Source organism: Sus scrofa, chromosome 6 (assembly GCF_000003025.6).
Source record: "Sus scrofa isolate TJ Tabasco breed Duroc chromosome 6, Sscrofa11.1, whole genome shotgun sequence".
Lineage (NCBI taxonomy): Eukaryota > Metazoa > Chordata > Mammalia > Artiodactyla > Suidae > Sus > Sus scrofa.
The window spans coordinates 49,814,217-49,830,676 of NC_010448.4; the positions used below are offsets into that span (position 1 = coordinate 49,814,217).

At 52.4% G+C, this 16,460-nt stretch overlaps 1 protein-coding gene across 8 annotated transcripts in view; it reads left to right on the forward strand.

The window, feature by feature from the left end:
• The window catches only part of POU2F2 (POU-domain protein), a 37,835-nt gene extending 22,280 nt beyond the window's left edge, over positions 1-15,555 (forward strand). Inside the window, exons 6-15 of one of the 8 annotated variants that reach the window (XM_021093507.1) lie at positions 3,328-3,433; positions 3,526-3,617; positions 6,117-6,230; positions 6,522-6,663; positions 6,746-6,894; positions 6,972-7,148; positions 8,553-8,619; positions 10,408-10,609; positions 10,750-10,823; positions 11,077-15,555. In XM_021093507.1, coding sequence (XP_020949166.1) covers positions 3,328-3,433; positions 3,526-3,617; positions 6,117-6,230; positions 6,522-6,663; positions 6,746-6,894; positions 6,972-7,148; positions 8,553-8,619; positions 10,408-10,609; positions 10,750-10,823; positions 11,077-11,420 — 1,467 coding nt within the window. In that variant the 3' untranslated portion in view covers positions 11,421-15,555. 8 annotated transcript variants of the gene reach the window in all.

Genomic DNA, 16,460 nt, shown 5'->3' on the forward strand with positions numbered 1-16,460 from the left:
AAGCCCAGGCAGGGTCAACCCACATGCAGAAGAGGGACAGCCAGGCAAGCTTTATTGGGCATGTAGGGGGTCCTGAAAGGGAAGGCAAAGTAGATGCAGTTTCCAAGGACGTAGCTTAGGAAGTCACACTCCTTAAGCTGTATTCTTAGGTGATTTGCAGCTAGAGTGAGAAAGGCGAGAGGTCACGGAGCATCTGGGTACTTTGTCCACTCTCCAGATCATATGGAGAAAGCCTTTGCAGGTAGACAGGGGACAGCCTTGAACTGCCACAGGATGAATAGTTGGAAAAGTAGGGATGCTGAGCCAAAGTGACTGTTCACCTGGGCCATTGGAGGTGGAACACCTGTATGTTTATTTCTTTATATGAACAAGGTAAATGTTCAATATTCACGAGGTACCGAAAGGTTTACAGTGTTGCCACTTTTTAATATCATTTTCTAAGTATAATCTATGCATACCTGGAGTTCCCATCATTCCTGTCTTGGCTCAGTGGAAACGAATCTGACTACTATCCATGAGGATGCAGGTTCAATCCTTGGCTTTGCTCAGTGGGTTAAGGATCCCACATTGCTGTGAGCTGTTGTGTAGGTCCGACGCAGCTCCGATCTGGCATTGCTGTGGCTGTGGTGTAGGCCAGCGGCTACAGCTCTGACTTGACACCTAGTCTGGGAACCTCCGTATGCCAAGGATGAGGCCCTAAAAAGCCCAAAAAACCCCCCAAAAATCTATGCATACTCAAGCAGATACCAAGGTGTGATTAAAAAAAAAAACAAAAAAACGCAAATAGTACATCATACCTACTGTTTTACCTCTTGAGCTTTCCACTCAGCAGGACATCTTGGAGATTGTTCCATATCAGGATAAAGAGTGTCCTTGATCTTTTTGATGACTGCATAGTATTCTGTCATAAAGATCCACCCTAATTCATTCACCCATCCCCTGCGGCACATTCAGCTTGCTTCCATTCTTTTGCTAAAATATTGCTACTTGCTGCTGGGAGCATCCTTCTAGAGAGGTCATTTTGCACAAGTGTAGGTATATCCCTAAGATCAATTCCTAGAAGTGGAATGACTGAATTAAATCATATATGTATTGGTAATTTTAATAGATATTCCCAGATTACCCTCTCACCAGCAATGTGCAAGAGTGTTTGTTTCCCCATATGCCCCAACATAGCGCTGTTGTTAGGTAAAAATAGTATCTCAGTGCAGTTGTAAAAATTGTGAGTTAATCTAAAAAAATTTTTTTTTCATTCAGACCTGACTGTGTTTGCTTTGCTGAGCAGTCGCCAGACCTATCTGTTGGCCAGATTACTATTGGGTCATTCTTTTTTTTCTTGTTGATTTGTAATTGCTCTTTATATATTAGAGAAATGAACCCTTTGTGTCAAGTTGCTTATATTTTCCCCTAGTTTGTTCACTTCCTGGGACATTAAATTGGTCTTTGGAATAGTAATAGCATTGGGAGCAATTGAGGGGTGTGTGTAACCCTCCAGTTTCCCAGAAGGAAAAACATTGTACCTGTAAGTAACATAACTTTCAACTACTATTCATAGAAGTTGCTAAGTAAATGATAAAGTATCAGTATTGGTTTATACAACAAATATTTGTGGAGCACCTACTTGGTGCCAGATGCTGTTCTAACTGCTAAGACCACAGCAGTGACCAAAAATCATCAAGATCACACTTTATGGGGCTGATGTACCAGTGAAGAAAAGGCACCATGAAAGAATGAACAGAAAGATGGAGTTCCCTTTGTGGCTCAGTGGGTTAAGAACCTGACTAGTATCCATGGGGAATGCAAGTTTGATCCCTGTCCTCACTCAGTGGGTTGAGGATTTGGTGTTGTGGTGAGCTGTGGTGTAGGTCATAGTTGTGGCTTGGATCTGGTGTTGCTGTGGTTGTGGTGTAGGCCAGCCACTGCAGCTCTGATTTAGAACTTCCATTTGCCACAGGTGCCCCCTTCTCCCAAAATGGTGTAACAAATACTTTAAAGTACGCAAATCATGGAGTTCCATGGTGGCTCAGTGGTTTAAGTATCTGGCACTGTCACTGCTGTGGCTCTGGACACAGCTGTGATGCAGGTTCAGTCCTTGGGCCGGGGACTTCCACATGCCTTGGGTGCAGCCAAAAAAACAAAAAACAACCAAAAAAACCCAAACACAAATCATAAGTATACAGCTCAGTGAAACTCACAAACTGAGCACACCCATATAGCAGGTACTCAGATCAAGAAACTGAATATGGGAGTTCCTGTTGTGGCACAATGGAAACCAATCTGTCTGGTAACCATGAGGTTGCGGGTTTGATCCCTGGTCTTGCTCAGTGGGTCAGGGATCTGGGTGTGCTGTGAGCTGTGGCATAGGTTACAGATGCGGCTTCGATCCTGCGTTGCTGTGGCTGTGGTGTAGGCTGGCAGCTATAGCTCCTATTCCACCCCTAGCCTGGGAACCTCCATATCCCGTGGTGTGGCCCTAAAAAGACAAAAAAGAAAAGAAAGAAACCGAATGTGGCTGGTACTGTACCTCCCAAACTTCTAATTTGCAAATAAAACACAAAAATCAAAGTGTAGACAGGGTTGGTTCCTCCTGAGAGCTAGAGGGAAGGATTTGTTCCAAGCCTCTCTCTTTGGTTTGTGGATGGCTGTCTTCTCCCTGCATCTCTTTACATCATCTTCCCTCTGCGTGTTTATCTGTCTCCAAATTTCCCTGTAATATATGGACACTAGTCCCACTGGATTAGGACCCACCCTAATGACCTTGTTTTAACTTGATCATCTGCAAAGACCCTATCTCTAAATAAGGTCGCGCTCTGCAGTTCCGGGAGGTTAGACACAACATATCTTTTCCCAGGGTTGTGGCGGGGGGACACAATTCAACTCATAACAGTGGCAAAGAATTTTCCGAAGTGACTGTACCAATTTAATCACCCACCAGGGGCTGGAGTATTTTAAAGCTCATTCTAGACCTGCTATCATTTCCCTTGGGAGTGTTTTAAAAGGAAGGATGACTTGGTCTGATTTACATTTTTAAACGATTCTATTATGTTCTTTGGGAATATAAGACAAAGCAGATATTTCACCAAGAAAGAAAAGGTAAATAAAGAGCTAGCCCTCCTTCCATGACACCTGTTGGTACCCCAGTACCCCAGGGTTAGGAGAGGTCTCCTGGGTTCCCTTAGCTCAGGGCCACGGTCCAGAGACCCGTGCTCCATTCCACGCTTCCTGGTGCCAGCCTGCCCGCGGAGCACCCCTGGGGCTCAGGCAATGCAGAGGGAGGAGCCGGGCCAGGACTCAGGCTTTGTTCCTGCCCACTCCCCTCCCTGCCAGGACATACAGCAGCTCCTCCAGCTCCAGCAGCTGGTGCTTGTGCCGGGTCACCACCTCCAGCCACCTGCTCAGTTCCTGCTGCCGCAGGCCCAGCAGAGCCAGCCAGGTAAGACCCCCACCCTGGACGGTGCTGCCCTCTTGCCTCCACAGAACTCCATCTGTCCCCTTCACCCTGTGCATCCCCTCTTATCTTTGCAGGCCTGCTACCAACGCCAAATCTATTCCAGCTACCTCAGCAAACCCAGGGAGCTCTTCTGACCTCCCAGCCCCGGGCAGGGCTGCCCACACAGGTGAGTGGCCCACCCCATAGCCACAGGGGCCAAGACAGGAGTCAGGAGCCCTGGGACCCAGTGCTGCTCTGCCTCTAATTTGCTGTGGGATCTTAGGCAAGCCACTGTCCCAGTCTGAGTTGGCTTCCTCCTCAGCAGAATGAGGAGAGTCAACCAGACCAGTGTCTCTTAACCCTTTCAGGCACATGGATTCCTTTGAGAATCTGATGGAAGCTTTGAATCTGACCCCCACTGCCCCAAAATGCTCATGTGCACAAACACAAAACTTCAAGGGGTTCACAAGCCTTCAGGTCATGGATGCCTCGATCTCTTCCAGTGCTGCAAATGGTGGGGTCCTTAAAGCAGGTGTCTGTTGTACTAATTTGTGTCCCCTTCCCAGACCACAGATTGCAAACAAAAGCCCACACTCATTTAAGAATTGAGCTAGGAGTTCCCTTGTGGTGCAATGGGTTAAGGGTCTGGCTGGTTAAGGTGCTATGGCTCTGGTTACTGCTGTGTCATGGGTTTAATTCCTGGCCTGGGAACTGCCACATACCATGTGGTGTGGCAAAAAAAAAAAAAAAAAAAAATTGTCCACAAAATTTCCAGAAAACTCCAGATTCTCAGCTTCTTTTGACAAACCCAAAGTTCTGGGAAGGCCAGAATTGCATACACATGGTCTGGTGGCTGTGGGCAGCTGGCCACTGGCCAGAGCTTGGGTCCCATCCCCCAGGGCTTGAGCTCTCCAGGCTGCCTTAGTGTCCCCTTGCCTGGTCTCCATGACCTTTCTTTCAGTTTGCTGCCCAGGTTCTAAATTTTAATAATAATCTTTCATGATTATGGATTTTAAAGTTCCCTCCTACTCATTTTTAAAAACAGCCTTTTCCAAAAAAAAAAAAAAATACATGAACTATTTCAGAAAACTCAGAAAGTTTAGACACTAATAGAGGGCTTAGCTGCAATTATGGAATCCAAAATGCTCAGAAAATCAAGTTGTTCTTGTAATGTGGGCACCAGAAGTCACTTGGCTGCAAAACCTGTCTTGACCTGATGCAAGACAGCCTGTGACTTTTCTTTATTCCTCTTGTGTGGTATTCGTGCTCTGCTGACAGTTATTGATATTTCTGATTATGGGGTGTTGTCTTGACCCTAATGAGGGGTTCACATTATCTATGATAGATACCCCATGTAGGCTTTCTAAAATCTGAAGTTTTTTAATTCCAGGGTTTTGGATAATGGATCAGGGCCTTGTGCGTCCAATGTCCCTACACCCACCACCTGATTAGATGTTTTATTTTTAGGAAAATGAAGCATTCCAGAGAGAACTGTTGCGTCTTTGTATATTCACTCAGATGCCCTCCCTATTTTTTTTTTTTTTGTCTTTTTAGGGCTGCACCTGTGGCATATGGCGGTTCCAAGGCTAGGGGTCAAATGGAGCTGCAGCTGCCAGCCTTCACCACAGCCTCAGCAATGTGGGATCTGAGCCAGGTCTGCGACCTACGCCACAGCTCAGGGCAACACCTGATCCTTGACCCACTGAGAGAGGCTAGGGATTGAACCCAAGTCCTCACTGATCCTAATGGGGTTCGTTACTGCTGATCCACAGTGGGAACTCCCCGCCCTCCCTATTTTAAAAATATTTTTACTTTATTTGCAGCTTATTCATTTTTAACCTGATTCTCCCAACAACCCCGTGGGGTAGGTAGAGTAGCCATGATTGTTCCCATTCTGCAGAGGGGGAAATTGAGGCCCAGGGAGATTAAGAAACCTGCCTGAGTTACCCAGCAATTCGGTGACAGAGCCATACCTTGATTCCCTGCCTGACAGGAGGCTAAAACTACCCTCGCAGCTCCATGGAAAGGACCTTTTTTTTTTTTTTTAAATAACAGTTTTATTTTTTATTTTATTTTTTTTTTTGTCTTTTTGCTATTTCTTGGACCGCTCCCCCGAGGCATATGGAGGTTCCCAGGCTAGGGGTCCAATCGGAGCTGTAGCTGCCAGCCTACGCCAGAGCCACAGCAACGCGGGATCCGAGCCGCGTCTGCAACCTACACCTATACCACAGCTCCAGCTCACGGCAACGCCGGATCGTTAACCCACTGAGCAAGGGCAGGGACCGAACCCGCAACCTCATGGTTCCCAGCCGGATTCGTTAACCACTGCGCCACGACGGGAACTCCGGAAAGGACTTTTGATAAAAGGACTTGCTGTCCCTTCTGGGAGTCCGCAGGCTGGGGTCGGGGTTGGTTGGGGGGGGGGGAATGCAGAGTTTCAGGCAGTGAGAGAAACCCTGTCGGGCAGCAGTGTCACCTTAATGGGATTGGCAATGAGTGTGGAGGGGTCAGCTGAAGGCGAGGGGAGTCCGCAGGAAGAGACTGGCAGGCAGGGAGGGAGGGGAACTGGGCAGCCAATGCAGAGCCTCGACCTGGTCCTCGGTGCTGCATCCCACACACCTGCCCACCCCACCACCAGGCCGTGACCCGACCCACGCTGCCCGACCCGCACCTCTCGCACCCGCAGCCCCCCAAATGCTTGGAGCCACCATCCCACCCCGAGGAGCCCAGTGACCTGGAGGAGCTCGAGCAGTTCGCCCGTACCTTCAAGCAACGCCGCATCAAGCTGGGCTTCACGCAGGTCTGGGGCCAAAGGGCGGAACTGGTGGTGGGGTGGGGTATCGGCAGCGCGACTAGCAGGGCAGGGTGAAGGGGCACAGTCCTCTAGTCGGCAGAGTGGAGGGCGCTGCCGGCTGGTGGGCAGGGGGAGGAAATATAGCTGCCTCGTGGGCGGGGTGAGGAGGCCGAATCTAGTGGGCAGGTGGGGGCGTGGTATCTAGTGGGCGGGGTGGTGGGCGGGACCAGGTTGTGGGCGGGGCTGGGCCCCTTGCCCGGCCCTGACTGCAGCCCCGTCTCCGCCCCACTGGCTCAGGGTGACGTGGGCCTGGCCATGGGCAAGCTCTACGGCAACGACTTCAGCCAGACGACCATCTCTCGCTTTGAGGCCCTCAACCTGAGCTTCAAGAATATGTGCAAACTCAAGCCCCTCCTGGAGAAGTGGCTCAACGACGCAGGTGGAAATTGGGCTCGGGCTCCCGGGCGGGCGGTGGGCCGCGGGAGTCGCCCTCTCATGCCCCTATTTCCTCCCGGGCACAGAGACTATGTCTGTGGACTCAAGCCTGCCCAGCCCCAACCAGCTGAGCAGCCCCAGCCTGGGTTTCGACGGACTCCCCGGCCGGAGACGCAAGAAGAGGACCAGCATCGAGACAAACGTCCGCTTCGCCTTAGAGAAGAGTTTTCTAGCGGTGAGGCCCCACCCTCCTGGGCGGCCCTGAGGCTGGCGGGAGGGTGGGCCTGGGGCTGACGAGCCCTCTGCCCGCAGAACCAGAAGCCTACCTCAGAGGAGATCCTGCTGATCGCCGAGCAGCTGCACATGGAGAAGGAAGTGATCCGCGTCTGGTTCTGCAACCGGCGCCAGAAGGAGAAACGCATCAACCCCTGCAGCGCGGCCCCCATGCTGCCCAGCCCGGGCAAGCCGGCCAGCTACAGCCCCCATCTGGTACCAAGAGCCCCTCTGAGGGGTGGGGGCAAAGCTCTGGCACACCCTCGCCCCTCCGCAGGCACCTCGTATGAAGTATAACCTACCTGGTTGTCCACAGTACCTAGAACGGAGGCAGGGAGAGTCACCCTTGGGGACAGGCTGTCACATGGGTGGAGCACAGTCACATAGGGAAGGTTTCCAGGGAACTGTGGTCTTAGGTGGGGAGACAAGCACCCACAGACACACACTAACTTAGCCAAACATAGAGCTATCACAGGAGGTAGTCACACAGGGAAGGCTATCAGGTAGGGGACACAGGCATTCCCCCTCACACGGGGTCACAACCACACAGACACCATCAGGGACATCATTACACACCTGGGTGTGCCCTCAGATCCCACAGCCCCACCCAGACCTGCTCACGGTCAGATACACCAGGACATCCCTTTATTCCATCTAATGTGGAAAGGTCTGTGACACTGCAGAGAGGAGCAAGGGGCCCAGAGGAGCCCCTCGCGCCGTGGTGTGAAAGAAAGAAGGACCGTCTGGGCTGAATCAGAAAGGACAGGAGAGTTAGCCAGACATGTGAAGGACAGGCAAAGGCCGAAGGTGCTGTTTGAGAAACTCCAGTGACATTTAGTGTCCTTGGATCTGGGATGCTTATGAATGAGTGTGGGGTGGGCTGGGGGATGGGGAAGGGCCAAACACCAAGTCAGATGCTGGGAAGCTTGAACATGGACCACAGGCGGTGAGGCGCTGAGGATGAGTTTTGAGTCTGGGAGGGACTGGGTCACTTTTTAATTTTTTTGGCCATGCCCATGGCATGTGGAATTTCCCAGGCCAAGGACAGGGATCGAACCCGCAACCTCATGGTTCCTAGTCGGATTCATTAACCACTGCACCACAATGGGAACTCCACGGAGCGAAGCCATGCCACAGCTGTAACCAGAACCACAGCAGTGACAACAGCGGATCCTTAACCTGCTGAACCTTGAGGGAACTCCCCTGAGTCATGTTTAGAGTGAGGCTTCTGTGGCTGATGGAAGGATGGGACTGCAGGCAGGGAGGCCCAGACGGAGGTTGGTACCTGGTCTCAGAAAATCAAGCAACATGAATCCCAACACTGCGATGCAGAGACACACCTTATGCTCATAACCTCCCCTCCCACATACTTCAGACCTGTAGCTGGACAGCATCAGAGGAGAGGTGGGGAATGACTCACCCATGTTTGTGGCTCAGGATCATCTAGGGCAAATGTGATGAAAGCTGATGGAAAACAGCTGGCGAGACACAGGGTCTTGCACCCAAAGCTCCCTTTCCCCTGTCTTGGAGGCAGAGGTGTGGGGGTTACACCCACAGGGAGTACTGTGGGGGCTACTGGAAGACGGTGACCTAACCACGCCTTCTTTCCTCTCTCCCCAGGTCACACCCCAAGGGGGTGCTGGGACCCTGCCGTTGTCCCAAGCTTCCAGCAGTCTGAGCACAACAGGTCAGAGAGGACAGAGGACGGTGAGGGGACTGGGAGAATGGTGCAGGCCTGAGCCCAAGGTTCTCAAGTGGCTCAGGGCATTTATGGGCCTCAAGGCTGAGCTTGGAGAGGAGGGCGGGGCAGGGGGAAGAGGGCAGCCTCACCCCTCCCTGCCAGAGGAGCTCAGGCTTCATCTGCTCCATAATTTCATATAGAAAAGCATAGGGTTGATAAAAGGCAATGTTTTGGGGTTCTGTTTCTGACATTTATAAACTGTGTGAACTCCAGGAGTGACCCCACCTCTCTGAGCCTCAGTTATAAAATGATTATGACTGTATCATACATATAGAAGCTATATCCATGAATTTATACATACATGTGTGTATGTACACACACACACACACACACACACACACACACACACACACACACACTCTTTTGTACCCAAAGCCCTCCTTTGCCCGTTTCTGGGGTACGGCATGTTTAACATCATATATAGAAATAGTATAAAAACAAACAACATTATCACAATATGTAAATCAACTATAATTCAATAAAACTTTTTTTAAAATGAGGAGGAAAAACTAAAAAAAACCCCCAAGCAAACAAATGCCAAGAGTTCCTTGGCTCAGCGGGTTAAGAATCCAGGGCTGTCACTGCTGTGTCATGGGTTCAGTCCCTGGCCCAGGAACTTCCCATGCTGGGGGTGTGGCCAAGAAATTAAAAAATAAAAAAAAATTAAGATAAATAAATAAAACCACATTGCCCTTCCTTGGGTTAAGAAATAAGTGGGCGTTTAGAAAGTGTTAAGTCACTGACCCTGTTCTAAACTCTTTATAAAGAATATTGACTTGGAGTTCCCTGGCGGTGCAGTGAGTAAGGATCCAGTGTTGTCACTGCTGTGGCTCTGGTTAAAAAACAAACAAAAAAACTCCCAGGAGTTCCCGTCGTGGCGCAGTGGTTAACGAATCCGACTAGGAACCAGGAGGTTGCGGGTTCGGTCCCTGCCCTTGCTCAGTGGGTTAATGATCCGGCGTTGCCATGAGCTGTGGTGTAGGTTGCAGACGCGGCTCTGATCCCGCATTGCTGTGGCTCTGGTGTAGGCCGGTGGCTACAGCTCCGATTGGACCCCTAGCCTGGGAATCTCCATATGCCGCGGGAGCGGCCCAAGAAATAGCAAAAAGACAAAAAAAAAAAAAAAAACCTCACACACAAAAACCAAAAAAACAAAATCAAAACAGAACAAAACAAAAAATAATATTGACTCTTTTAATCTTCACACTCATTTTATGAGATAGATTCTATTATATTCCCCATTTTGCAGATGGGGGAACTGAAGGCCAGAGAGGTGAAGGCACTGGCCCAAGGGCACAGCTGGGATGTGACAGAGCCAGGAATTGCTATCCTGGATGCCAGGCCTGAGTCTGGGCTACAAGCCCTATCAGCCTCAGTGCGCACAGCCGCACTCCCCGGCCTTGCCACTAGAGGGAGCCAAAGGGCCCTGTTTTTCGGGCATCCTTTTTTTTGGTACAAAAGGGGCTCCAAGGTGAGGTTCAGGGCTGGAGAAGCAGGGTGGGAGCACATGCTGGGCATAGGGCACAGGCTCAGTGCGTGGCAGCTGCTCTTACTGCGATTACTGTCACCGTGGCAGAGGCACAAACAGTAGCTGTGGGAAGAAAGGGCAGGAGGCCTAAGTGTGTTTTGATTGAGGAGAGGCTTCGGGACTGGGCAGGGAAGATAAGCAGGAGTGGACCTCGGTGGAGGACTAGTAGAAGCTGAAGTCTCCATCTCTCTGTCTCTCTCTGGCAGTTACTACCTTATCCTCAGCTGTGGGGACACTGCACCCCAGCCGGACAGCTGGAGGGGGTGCGGCCGGGGGCGGAGCCGCGCCCCCCCTCAATTCCATCCCCTCTGTCACTCCCCCACCCCCGGCCACCACCAACAGCACAAACCCCAGCCCTCAAGGCAGCCACTCGGCTATCGGCTTGTCGGGCCTGAACCCCAGCACGGGGTAAGTGGGCACTGCAGGTAGGAGAGAAGCAGGGTGTGGGGAGAAGCAGGGTCGCTGCTGCTTCCAGAGTGGGGAGCTGCACCCCCAATCCTGTGGGAGGGTCTCTGCCCCTGCTAATGCCTCTGCTTTGCCTCTTGCAGAAGCACAATGGTGGGGTTGAGCTCCGGGCTGAGTCCAGCCCTCATGAGCAACAACCCTTTGGCCACTATCCAAGGTGCGTGCTGCCTCATGTCACTCCCATCGTCACCAGCCCTGTCCCCTGGGGCCTCGAGCCCTCTCCATTGCTGCTCCAGCCATGCCATCCTGCCCCCGCTCACTGCATCGCTCGCCTCTTCATACCCATCTCACCTTTGGGGAAGGTGTGAGGGGTGCTGATGGGGGTCAGTGGGGCAGATGGGAAGACAGGGGGCACTGCGGGTGGGATGCTGGAAGGCACCCCCAGCCCAGCCTCTCTCTCTCCTCGCCAGCCCTGGCCTCTGGTGGAACCCTGCCCCTTACCAGCCTTGACAGCAGCGGGAACCTGGTGCTGGGGGCGGCTGGCGCGGCCCCAGGGAGCCCGGGCCTGGTGACGTCACCACTCTTCTTGAACCACGCCGGGCTGCCCCTGCTCAGCGCCCCGCCTGGCGTGGGCCTGGTCTCGGCAGCCGCTGCAGCCGTGGCGGCCTCCATCTCCAGCAAGTCTCCTGGCCTCTCCTCCTCCTCCTCCTCCTCCTCGTCCTCGTCCTCGTCCTCCTCCTCCACTTGCAGTGAGGCAGCAGCACAGACCCCTGGAGGCCCAGGGGGGCCCGAGGCAGGGTCCAAACCCGAGTGAGGGCCTGCCGTGCCTCCCCTCCTACTCCTCTGACCACCGCCTCTGTCCCCCACCTGGCCTGGGAAGAGGGCGAGGAGGCCAGTGGTGGGGGCGCAGAGGGTCCTCGGAGCAGGAGTGACAAGGGAGGAAAGATCAAAACAAACAAACGAAAAGAACAACAACAACAAAAACCAACCAACCAAAAAAAGAAAAAGAAAAGAAACCAACCAACAGAAAAGAAAACCAAAAATAATCACAAAGAACCAGCTGCCCCAAAAGAACCAGAGGTGACAAAACAAAAAAAAACAACAAAAACAAAATCCCTCACCAAACCAAACAAACCAAAAACCAGTCTTGAGCCAGATCTCATGTGCTCACCCTCACTGCTACGACACCAAATAAGAACCCCAGCCGGGGGCAGAGAAGCCTCGGCAGGGCGGACCTCACACAAGCCCCTGGCTGTGGGGCCAAGCCTCCCCGCGCACGCGCGCGGGGCCAGAGAAGGAAAAAGAGAATGTGCCAGCCTCCCAGCCCCAGCCCCCAGCCCTGGGCCAGCGAGGGCAGGGCACAGCCTGGAGCTGACAGGGTGGGCCCAGAACCACCCACGAAATATTCTTTTCCAGAAGGTGAAAGAGAAAGGGCCTGAACAACCTTACACCAAATATTCAGTAGCTTCATCCAAAGGATGTACAGTTTTTAGCGTTGTGCTCAACAGAATGTGTCCCTATCATGTGTCCCCTCTCCCTTGGCTCTCAGCTCTCCCCTCCTGGGCAGGGGGTCTCGCTTTAACCTCCTCCCTCCCCGCCAGGGGAGAGTTCAGGGGAAGGCCTGGGATGACTTTTCACCCTTTGTACCTCCCCCTTTTCCCTTTGAAGGGTGGGCTAGGCCGTTTTGCCAAGTTCTAGCTCTCACATGACCCCCCTCCCCCCATCCCCTCCTCTGCTCTGGCATCTTCCCCCATCCCTAGCCCATGGGAAGGTGGAAGTGTCAGGCAAGAGGGGATGAGGTGAGGGCATTCAAATTGTCTTTTTTTCCATCCTCGTCTGTCAGTTTCCCTGAAAAAAAAAAAAAAAATTCATATTCCAGTGCCTATCCGTGGGATCCTTCACGTTCTTTGACATTGACCAGAAACCAAAAAGAGAACTCACCTCGCTCTTCCCACCCCGTACCCCTCCGACACTGGCAGATGCCTCTTCCTCTCCCCCTACACACGCACACACGCACCCACGCACCCCAGTGGTGGGGTTCCTCAAGATGGCGTCCCCATCAGGGTCCGTGTGGCGGGGACAGTGCCATGACCTGTGGTCCCCATCCAAGAGGGCGCTGTGGTGGCCACCACTCCCACGAGACCTCCCTCGAGTCTTGGCTGGACCCTGTGTTTGCCCAGCCCTGGACGCATCTTCATCGACAGAGGAGAGACACTGCTGGGAGCCACCTTGCCCTCCTGCTATTGTGGAGGCCAACAAAGTTTTGAACCAAAAAAAACCCACAAAAAACGAAAAAACAAAAACAGAAACAAAAAACCAAACAAACAATAAATTAAAACTAGAAAAAGAAAGAATTTATAGATATATATATATTTAAGGGAAAGAAGACGAGGACTCTTCAAAGAAGAAGAAGGAGCCGCGAGGTGGAGCCAAGCCCCTGCACCAGCGGTCCAGGCCCTTGGTTCCCAAGGCGGATGGAAGGATGGATGCTTCTTTCTCTTCACAAATACCTCATGGACGTCGTCTTCGGGAAAGCCGCAGGGGGGCGGCTGGGGCAGGGCCTGCCCCTCAGCCAGGGTGGATGGAAGCGGGTGGGCAGGGCTGAGAGAGGGTGTCAGGGACAGGGGTGAAGAGCCCCCCAAGCTCCCCGCCCCCCCAATCAACTGAAAAAGCTTTAAAAAAAAAAAAAAACAGGAAAAAAAGGAATAAGAAAGCAAAAAAGAATGGACGAAGGAAAACTAACAAACTTTCGGGTGGTTTGATTCCTCCTCTGAGTTCTTTTTCTGTTCTCTTCCGTCTGTCCTGTCTCCTCCTCTTCTCTGTCTCTCCCTCTTCCTCTCTCACCTCTCAATCTCCTTCTTTCTGTGTCTCTCCTCAAACCAAAGTGTTGTTGTGAAGGACTCGAGCCATTGAAATCAGAGCAGCCCTCGGCCCTCGGCGGGCAGGAGCAGAGGGAGGGGAGAGCCCGGGAGCCGGGCAGCGCTGCTGGACACTCCGAGGAGAGGCAGACAGAGCCTCGGACGCCACCCTGAGCCCTGAGGCCTCAGCGTTCTCTTTCTTTCTTGTCTCCCTTCTCCCACCCGGGAATGAAACTGTTGGGCTGGGCCACGGAGGCAGCAGAGCCTCGGCTGTTTCGGAGGTCTTGGGGTGCCTTGTCTGGGCAGTGGTGGAGTGGCTGCCCCTCCCACCCTGGCACCGATGGGGCCTGGCCTGCCATCCACCCATCCTCGCCAGAATGTAAGCATCTCCGTTGAACCGACTCCCTGCCCTTACCCTACCTCTGAGTTTGTCCATTTTTATTTCCTGAAGAGAAGGGACTGGCAAGAGGGCCCGGGCCCCAGCCCAAGGGTGGACAGGGGGCCAGGGGCTCCTGAACAGATAGGAAGGACATTTGAGCAGAGCCAAGTGAAAGGAATTACAACCAAAAACCCCTCCGAGAAGACAGGCAGCATGGAAGGCATGGTGGAGATGACTCAAACAAAAACTGATTCTAGACCAAAAAAAGGAGAAAAAAAAAAAGGAAAAAAAAAAAAAAAGAAAAAAAGGAAAAAAAAAAAAAAAAGAAAATCCAGGACTCACCACCACCCACTTCATCCTGCTTCCTCCCCATCAAATCCTGCCACCTGGGACCTGTCCTCCAGCCTAGTGTGGGAGGAGTGGGGCAGAGAGGAGTGGAGGAAGCAGGGGGCAGGGATGGGGCCGATGCCCTGACGTTGGTGGAGGGACCCCTGTGCAGCTGGGGTGGTGGGGGCCCTCCCCATCCAACCCCCATAACTGGGAAAAGAAAAACAAAAAAAGAAAATCCCTGGGAGGGGGAAAAATAACCAAATCCCAAGCTTTAACTACAGCTGTGAAACCAAATATTGGGAAGGGGGTGGGAGGGAGGGAGGGGCAAGTGTGCCCCAGGTCTCCCCCCGGGCCCCCTCCCCCGAGGACTCGAGATAAGGCACCAAATACCTCATAGAACTTTAATGTTAAAAAATGGAAACCAAATATCGTTGGCTGGGGGCCAGCCAGGGCAAGGGGCTGGGGGGCTGGAGGGAGGCAGGGTTGGGAAGGTGATGGGGGAATTCACGCCCCCCCCACCCCACCCCCGCCCTTTCCACTCCAGTCCCCCCCGTCTCGACTCCGGGAAACAAAACTATCTCATCGTTTTTATTTTGTGGTCTGTACAGAGCCTGTGTCCGTGTGTCTGTGTGCGAGAGAGTTGGGGGGCTGGAGAATTTTATGTGGGGTTGGGGAAGGAGACCCCAGGCCAGGCTCTGGGCTAGGTGAGATGTCTGAGGTGATGGGGGGGCAGGCACCTGGGCTAGAAAGGGTGATGAGTGGACTGGAGAAAGTGGGAGCCCTCTGAAATTCTCTTCTCCCCAACTCCGACCTCCTGCTTGAGGGAGGGACAGAGACAGGGTCGACCTAATGGTGGGCCTTTTAATTGTGCCAAAAAAAAAAAAAAAAAAAATGCCAGTAACTAAAACACCTCTCTCTGTTCTCTTCTGGGAGGGTGGGGGCTGGAAATAGGGAGGCCTGGGGGGCGTAAGTGGGGGTGGGTGGAGATGAGGAACCCAAGCCCCTGTATGGACGGGGGCTGAGGTCAGTAGGATGGGGAAGGCTGTGGGTTTCTAGCACATCTTCTCCCTGGGGAAGGCCAAGAGAGGGTCTCCAACCCTGCACCCTGGGAAGCTGCGGTAAGGGACTAGCCATGGAGGAGGGGGGACCTCTTGACCTGGCTAGATTTCCCCACTCACCCCCGTCCCAGGGTGCCTCTCTCTCCCTTTAGCCCAGGGTAGGGAGAACTGAGTGAGAGTGACAGGCTGAGCAAGATTGAGACACGCGGGCCCCACTGGCCTCTGAGTGGGAAAGGCAAGTGCGAGAGATAAAGGCCTCCAAGAGAAAAAAGAAACAAACCAAAGATTTAACCATTAAAAAAAAAAAAAAAAAAAAAACCCACAGACAACTCCGCTACCTTTTTATACGTTGGAAAAAAAAGTGAAAAAAATTAAAAAATAAAAATTAAAAAAATACACAAAAACTCCAAGCTGCAGTTCCTTCATGTGGCTTGAACTTTGACCTCAGCAGTCTCCAAAGCAAGATGACGATGAGAAAGGCAAACAAAAAAAAAAAGGAAAAAATAATGTATATTTTTAAGTATTTGTCCTTGAGATGTTAGCTCCTTGTTAAACAAATACAAAAAGGAGAGAAAAATCCAGAGGGAAGTGTTGCTGGGACGGAGACAACTATTTACTATGTCTGTGACCCCTCCCCTTCCTCTCCCCTTTCCTTTCCTCTATCCCTGCTGCCCCTCCCCCAACCTGTCCCCCAAGCCCAGGGGCTCAGTATTTATTTATTTATATAATTGCAGGGTGACTGGGGCCCCTCTCTGGACAACTGGTAGAGAGGGCCTTTGGATCATGGTAGGGTGGGGAAGAGACAGGGAGTCTTTGGGGAAAAGCAGGGGCTTGATCTCTGTCCTCTCAGCCAGCTCCTTCCTGGCTTCTTATCCCACTGCTGCCACCATCACCTCCCAAATCCAAGCCTGCACTCGGGCAAGGGGACCACCTCCCCTCATAGAGATCTGCCTGACTCGACCCTTTCTGGGGTGGGGTCTCTTGCCCACTTATTTCAATGACCAGATGGGGATGGGGATGGGGGCAGGTGGCAAGTAGTGGGCAAGGGAGACCGAGAAGTGGCGTCGGGAGACTGAGCAGGCCCTGGAGGGGATCTGCCTCTCCTCCGTTCTCGCCACGTCAGCCCCCCCCCTCAGTTCTGTCTGACCCCTGTGTTGGCAGCCCCTTCCTTCCCATCCTGTACCCCTCCCTGTCTCTTCTCGTGGTAGCGGGTTAGCGTTTCAGTGTTC